This window comes from Colobus angolensis, unplaced genomic scaffold (genome assembly GCF_000951035.1).
Source record: "Colobus angolensis palliatus isolate OR3802 unplaced genomic scaffold, Cang.pa_1.0 Scaffold18, whole genome shotgun sequence".
Classification (NCBI taxonomy): domain Eukaryota; kingdom Metazoa; phylum Chordata; class Mammalia; order Primates; family Cercopithecidae; genus Colobus; species Colobus angolensis.
In genome coordinates this window covers 6,790,125-6,798,017 of record NW_012114932.1, presented here as the reverse complement: position 1 = coordinate 6,798,017, position 7,893 = coordinate 6,790,125, and the positions used below count along the sequence as shown (strand labels likewise).

General features: G+C 49.2%; 1 protein-coding gene across 3 annotated transcripts in view; it reads right to left on the bottom strand.

Moving 5' to 3' along the window:
* Positions 1–906: 906 nt before the first annotated feature.
* The window catches only part of CABLES1 (Cdk5 and Abl enzyme substrate 1), a 129,249-nt gene continuing 122,262 nt past the window's right edge, over positions 907–7,893 (bottom strand). For all 3 annotated transcript variants that reach the window (XM_011939249.1, XM_011939247.1, XM_011939248.1), the window contains exons 8-10: positions 6,814–6,920; positions 5,942–6,149; positions 907–2,335 (exon numbers count right to left, since the gene is read on the bottom strand). In XM_011939249.1, coding sequence (XP_011794639.1) covers positions 2,195–2,335; positions 5,942–6,149; positions 6,814–6,920 — 456 coding nt within the window. In that variant the 3' untranslated portion in view covers positions 907–2,194. The remainder of the gene's footprint in view (positions 2,336–5,941; positions 6,150–6,813; positions 6,921–7,893) is intronic.

Genomic DNA, 7,893 nt, shown 5'->3' with positions numbered 1-7,893 from the left:
AACTCCTCTCAAATGAATTAAAACCAACAACACTGCCCATTCCACAAATCCACAGGTAAGGAGAGAGTTGAAAATGAAAATGCATCTTTAAAAAATAATGGACCACTAACTACATAGGCTCACCTCATAAATTTAAAAACCAAACACATCACCCCAAATCCAAGTACATTTGCTTGATTTTATCACACAGCAAAGGATTCAGGCTTCTCTCCCCATGTCTGGGCTGGTGGCCTGTGTCATCCATAGGACGTCCCTCCCCCCACCCCATCCCCCAAGCTTGGCAGGAAACTCGGGGCAGATGGGCAGATACCACAGGCCCTGTTTCTCAGAAAGGCTCTCCCCCTGCAGGCACTGAGGACAGTGGATGGCTCATCAGAGATGCAAGGTGACAGACCCCATGTGAGGAAGGCCAAGGGCATTTTGTAGTTCAGGCAATGCAGGCACCTTGAATATTTTCTCAATTTGCTTTATAGACAGCAAGTGCTCTTAAGTAAGTATCAGTTGATCTAGTTTTCGATCAGCTAAAGAGACCACATTAATCATATCCTCTCCCTCCTCCCTCTCCCCACCACCCAAATCACTGTCTTACAACAGTGATTCTGGCCAAGGAAATTTGTTAGCAAAATATTTAGGACTAAACTCAGTGTAATCTAAGATTCTGAAGAAGCCAAGTATTCTGTTTTGGCCCTCACCAGCTGCTGCTTGAATTTCCCCAGCATCCAAGACTGTCAAGAATCTGACAGCTCTGCTAACGGAAGCTGCAGACCCTCGGTTAGGTTCCATCGCCCTTTCTCTGGGCTGGTGTGTGAAGCTCCGAACCTGTGACCTCACTACAATCAGTGTGCGCAAGGGGATCAGCAACGCAGGGCAAAGGTGACTGGTGAGACACACGCCTACACAAACGCATACAGGTATACAAAAAGCAACAAGAGTTTAATTCTCTTTTTACATGGCCACAGGCTCTCTTCAGTCAGGGGAACTTCAGCTGGTGCCTCTCTCTTGCACCTGTGAGGCAACAGTGTGGTGACACGCCTCATGCAGACTGTCCCGGTAAGCCAGGACAAGTCACCATTAAAATCGTGCATGAACAGCCCTGGGCACGTGGGAATGGTAAGAGCCACCGTCTCCTTAGTCAGCTTAACCACAGCTCCCAACGCAGTTTGTCCCAGCTGGCAAACGCCTCAAACACCAATCATGTGTCGTGTTCCTATTCTGGGTTTTTATAAAACACTTTTATATAGAGATATAGATAGCACAGTAAATGTGCTTATGATGCACTCTAACATAGAGGACAGGAATCCACACTGTGGGGCGCCGCCCCAGCCGTCTCCACAGTGGAGAAAGTGCGAGGGTTAAACGCACGTGGCGTGGTGGCAGACGGCAGGAAGTCACAGAGCGCCACGCTCCACACCCTTCCACGCGACTGACTCATCCAACACTCAGAACTCGCCTTCTTTACCCCCTTGGTGGGTAGGAGCAGTAACAAAACAATGTCATTTTTCTAAGAGTGGAGGATGTCAAACTGTCTGGTACCGAGAGAGCAATTCTTATCCAGAAATCATCTAGAAATAATTGCCGAAGGTCAGCCTGGCCATGGCCCCAGGCTGAAGGCTGCTCTGTAAAGGGTGGGACCGGCTCTGGGGGTCTAGGGGCTGATGCAGCATCTCTCAGACACTTGTACACTCACACACCCACACGCCCCCGGGCGAAGTGCACTTCCAATGGCTGATACAAAAATAGATTGGCACACCCTTTGACACAATGAGGTTATCTTCTAAAAGTTTTCCCCCAACTTCTGCAGACTCTCTTCCCCCACACGCTCAAGCCCTTCACACTCCAAGATGGCACAGATCTGGAGAAGGCCCTGGACCACGCTTGCAAAGTTTGTGAATGCTGGGGAGAAAGACCGGGCTGGGGCAGCTGGCGATTCTCGCTAGTGGACAGAGGACAGGGCCTCTCTGTTCTCAGCACGCACCTCCTCTTCCCTTGTTTGTTTGAGGAGTCCATAGCTCATGGCTCCTCTTGGCTACACACCCAAGACTCCTTGGAAAGTTCCTAGTACCGCTTCTCCTCAAACCATGTCGAGAGGAAGAAAAGTCTGGTATTTTGAGTTCTATTTTTTTTCATTTCCAGTAGTAAGTGCTGCTCCACCAAGCTGAGAAGAAATGGTCCTTGGCTCTCCTCGGAGCCGGTGCTAGGAGCTCTGGACCAGGCGTCTGTAGTGGGGCATGACTTCGTGCTCTGGCAAGTGGAGGGCGAATTCCAAGGCCACTAACACTGGGAACTCAAAGGCAATCAGTTCTCGCCTGTTCAGCCGGAACTTCTCTTCCAGTTTCTGCAACAAAATGGAAGAAAATCAAAAGCATGTTCGTTTTGAAATTAAAATCCTAGTCTTTCTGCAACTGCAGCTTCTCCATCCACCAGCCAGGGAGTGCTTAGGAGAAATCCACTTTGGGCAAAGCTCTGTGGAGGAAGAAAGGGAGGCATGGGCTGTGCTTCCTGCCTTCAGTCCTGGTTGTGAAGGAACCACACCTTTCCCGGGGGCCGTCTGGAACCACACAGACATCTTACAACATCATTTAATCCTCTCAGTAATATGACATGGTTCATGCTCCGCATCTCTATTTTACAGATGAGAAAACAGGCTCCAAGAAGTCAGAGAGCTTAGCCAGGGTCACATGGGCAGCAAACTGCAGCACTAAGATTCCACTCTAACTGGGACTCAAACTCTACCTGTGACAACTAAGTGATTCAGGTTTAAAGACTGAAAATAAAGCAAACCGGTGGTGGCTCACGCCTGTCGTCCCAGCACCTTGGGAGGCCGAGGTGGGGGATCACTTGAGGTCAGGAGTTTGAGACCAGCCTGACCAACATGGTGAAACCCTGTCTCTACTAAAAATAACAAAAATTAGCTGGGCGTGGTGGCGGGCGCCTAGGATCCCAGCTCCTCTGGAGGCTGAGGCAGGAGCCTCGCTTGAACCCGGGAGGTGAAGGTTGCAGTGAGTCAAGATCATGCCAGTGAACTCCAGCCTGGGCAACAAAGCAAGATGCTGTTTCAAAAAATAAATAAAATAAAATAAATAAAGCAAACCACCCACAATAAAAACCACGTGATAAGTTCAGAAGGGAGTGCACCGATTCTAAGTAGTTCAGTCCATTCCTCTTACACACAAGGATCTAAGTCCTCGGGAAGTCCCCACTTTCACAGTGCCACTGAGCCTGGTGGCATCTTGCGTGTCCACCCAACTGGAGGGGCTGCTGGAGCTGGAAAAGGAGGAGAACCACCAAGGTGGGGATGGGCAGGGAGGGCCTCTGTTTGCTCAGGCACATTCTGCCTTGGCGTAAAGCCAGCTTTTGTCTTAAGAAAACAAATCCCGCCCACAAAGCAGATGTTGATTGCTTTCAGATCGTAAGTGGGATGAGATCTTGAGTTAGGTTTTCTTGCTACTGTAAGTGGCTGGTCAAATCATTACTGTTGTATTCTGCATCAATAGTGAGGAAGGCCTCACCCCATGTAAGGAAGGCCAAGGGCATTTTGTACTTCAGGTGATAAGAGGCACCGTGAATAAGGTAAAGTAGTCAGCTTCTGCTGTGTGGTATATTGCTCAAGTATGATTAAATGTGCATATTATTTATAATTTTATGAATATTTGTTATATCTAAAGATTCATTAGTTCTTGGCCAGACAAGATTATAATGACTCATGTCTATAATCCCAGTACTTAGAACAGACAAGATTATAATGACTCATGTCTATAATCCCAGTACTTAGGGAGGTTGAAGTGAAAGGGCAGCTTGAGGCCAGGAGTTCGCGACTAGCCTGGGCAATACAGCGAGACCTGGTCTCTATAAAAAAATTTAAAAAATGAGCCAGGTGCAGTGGTGCATGCCTGTAGTTCCAGCTACTTGGGAGGCCGAAGTGGGAGGACTGCTTGAGTCTGGGAGGTGGAGGCTGCAGTGAGCTATGATTGTGCCCTGCACTCCAGCCTGGGTGACAGAGTGAGACCCTGTCTCAAAAAACAAACACACAGAAATCATTAGTTCAGCAAGTATCTGTCTAAGCCCACTGATTCTCAGCTGAGTTGGTGTCTGATGGTCACTTCTGGGTTCATGTATTTACTGTATAAGCTAGATGATTTTGTACCATTTCTTAAAATCTGTAAAGCATTGACCTAAAATATACTCTTTTCAACTGGGGAGTTACCTACCTTAGTGCCCTTCTGCCTTTGCCACTGAAGACAGCTAGACAGTGAGACGTATGGGCTATTGACTAAATCACGTCTTTTTTTTTTTTTTTCTGAGACAGAGTCTCGCTCTGTCGCCCGGGCTGGAGTGCAGTGGCCGGATCTCAGCTCACTGCAAGCTCCGCCTCCCGGGTTTACGCCATTCTCCTGCCTCAGCCTCCCGAGTAGCTGGGACTACAGGCGCCCGCCACCTCGCCTGGCTAGTTTTTGTGTATTTTTTAGTAGAGACGGGGTTTCACCGTGTTAGCCAGGATGGTCTCGATCTCCTGACCTCGTGATCCGCCCGTCTCGGCCTCCCAAAGTGCTGGGATTACAGGCTTGAGCCACCGCGCCCAGCCCTAAATCACGTCTTTTATGTATTCTGACGCTTTGATATCTGGGGCCTTGCTGACTCCGGAGGGACTGCCCTTCCCAGGGCTAGCCAAATCCTCCCCAGTGACCCCTTCTGCTCTTCGAATGCAAGCCAACCACTCCAGAGGCCACGTTCCCACCACCTCCTCCATGGGCCTCACACTCCAGGCCACTAGGCACCTGGCCTTATCACCCCAGAGCCAGGCACCAGACAATTAGGGACAGACGCTAAGCCCCAGAGCCCATCAAAACTATTCAAAGTAGCCAATCCTAGACCCACGGACCCTGCCTTACCTATTCCTTTCTGTGAAAACCACAGTCAGGACTCCCTCTGCCTCCTGACCAATCCCAGGGCTTCCATGCACAGCTCCCACAGCATGGCATGCCCCTTGGTACGGGCTGAATGCTTGTGTCCCCCTAAATTCATATGCGGATGCCCTAATCCTTCACGTGATGATATTAGGAGGTGGGGCCTCTGGGAGTGATTAGGTCTAGATGAGCTCCTGGGCATGGAGTGAAGGGATTCAGAGCCTTAGGAGAAGAAACCAGAGGACTTGCTTTTTGTCTCTCTCTGCAGTTAAGCATAGGCAAGTGAGCAAGGGGAGGAACCTCACCAGAACCAAAGCAACTGGTCCCTTGACCCTGGACTTCCCAGTCTCCAAAACTATGAGAAATAAATTTGTCATTTCAGCCATCCAGCCTATGGTATTTTGTTATGGCAGCATCAGCCAAGATACTCCTTCTCTTAGGAAATGTCACACACTCTCTTCTCAATGGATCTGTCTTCTAATCAGCTGGCTTTACTGTACCTCAAATTTTCTATTAATACATTGAATTCTAAACTAGGCATTCATGTAGCCATCCAAGGAGATGACGTTTCTTTGCTTTGGTAGGGCTCTCCTTGAAAAGAAAAGAGATACCACCCTGTCAAACTCAAGCCCTTCCCCAAAGAGGAGCCAGCCACGGAATTAGGAAGCCAAGGTCTTACTGAAGCAACCTGTTTGACATGAGATGCTCTGTGGGCCACACAGAGGGAATCCCTCGCAGGTACAGTGGCTTCTATGGCTGTGGGAATGACTGCATCTCTCATGGTGTCTGAGAATGGATTTTGAGGGCCAGACCCAATGCCCAATGCTGAGGAGCTTTGGTCTTGTCAGAGTAGATGATCCCTATGTTCTAAGATAGCCTGACTATTCCCACTACGGGAAAGACTTCATAGCCTTCACGTCAATTGCTCACTAAGAATCAGAATCCTTCTAGGCGGGGTCACTGACCGAATCCTTCTGAGAGAGGAACCCCGGACTGGAGCGAGTGCTCCTCCAGCCACCAGGACAAAGGCCACTTACATCAATTAAATGCTTGACTTCGTGTTTTTTGAGGTCACTTCCAATTTTGGCTGCTAACAGCACACATGCCCCAGCACACAGCTTCCGGTTCTGTTTGTTGAGCTTCCCCTTGAGGGCGAGCTTTTCAAAGTAGACGAAGGCCATGGCCACCGTGGGCTCCTCGAGGCCACAGTCCTCCTGCGCAAGCTTCCGCATCTCTCGTTTCAGACTGGAGAAAGACAGGCGGGAGGGAACAGTCTTGTGAAAACTTTAGAGTTTCAGGGGACCCCAAAGGAAAAGACTCCCCCATCTTGAATGCTTTTCTCTTTCTCTTTCCCAGAGGGTGACCTGGACTGGGATTAAGTCCCTGGGAATGTGAAGGCTGCACTATGCATGGGGACCAGGCTTACAGAGCTGGGCTTTGGACAAAATTTTCTCTGTTAGTCAGGTCGTACAGAACATGTTTACTTTTTTCTTTTTTTTTGAGATGGAGTCTGTGTTGTCCAGGCTGGAGTGCAGTGGCACGATCTCGGCTCACTGCAACCTCTACCTCCTGGATTCAAGCAGTTATCCTGCCTCAGCCTGAGTGGCTCGGATTACAGGCACGCACCACCACGCCTGGCTAATTTTTAAATTTTCAGTAGAGACGGGGTTTCACCATGTTGGCCAGGTTGGTCTCAAACTCCTGACCTCAGGTGATCTGCCCACTTTGGCCTCCCAAAGTGCTGGGATTACAGGCGTGAGCCACCGCGCCCAGCTGTCCTTTCTGCTGAACGTGACAATGACTCAATCACTGGAACCACAGGAAGGACCACTGGACAGATGACAAGCTTACCATGTGTGGTAAGAGGGGTTTGGAGGGAAAGGTCGCAGGCAAGCCCAGCCTCCCGTACCTCCTAATTTTGCTGAGTGTCAGCTTAATGTGAGGAAACTTCTCCTTGAAGGTCTCGTTCATGTCCTTCTTGAGATCTGAGGGCTTCACGTAGTCAATCACCGTTGTCTGTAACAGACAGGGAAACACGGATCACTCCTTAAAACAAGGGTTGTATGTAATAATCATGCGCCAACTACGACCAACTTACAACTCCCAAGGCCATGAGCAATGGGAAAACTTGGATTGGAGCTGCGACAAGGGCTGGCAGAATCCAGGAGCCTGAAGCGGACTGTGGCTTTCTGGAGGTGAACAGAAAACAAGTCACCACTATTAGGATGAGGTGACACTTAGGAAAGCCGGCCTGTGGACCATCAGAAGTCAGTGCCCAAGAGGGAGGGGTCCCTCTGTCAGTTCCCAGGTGTCAGCCTGTTCACACGGTACAGGGTTTAAGCGTGTGGGGCTTGGATGTACACAGACCTGGTGTTCAATCCCTACTTGACCATTCACTAGTCCGACAGCTTTGGGAGACTTAAAATCACCCCAAATCTCAAGTCCCATTTCTGTAAACAAAAAACAGTACAGTGCCTACTTCACACGGCTTTCTGAGAACTGTATGAGAAGTGCCGTGCACAGTGCCTGGCCTACAGCAAATGCTCAATAAATATTAGCTATTGTTTAGTTTTTTAAATGGTAGTCAAACATACATCACATACAATTTACCATCGTCACCATTTTCAGGAGTACCATTCAGTGGCATTAAGAACATTCGCATCGTTGTGCAGCCCTCACCATCTTGGATCCTTGGAGTCCTTTCTGAATACCCTGGTCTTCCTTGCTCCTCTGTACCCTGCACTGTGAACTCGGAATTCAACAGTTTTTTTCTGGATTTTCCCCAGTTCATCTCATCCCTCCTCGACAGTACACTTGCCAAGGCTGGGTCTTTTTTGGCTAACTACATGCCAGAATCTTTTTCTATTTTTTTTTTGAGACGGAGTCATGCTCTGTCGCCCAAGTAGTACAGTGGTGCAATCTCGGCTCACTGCAACCTCCGCCTCTTGGGTTCAAGCAATTCTCCTGCCTCAGCCTCCCGAGTAGCTGG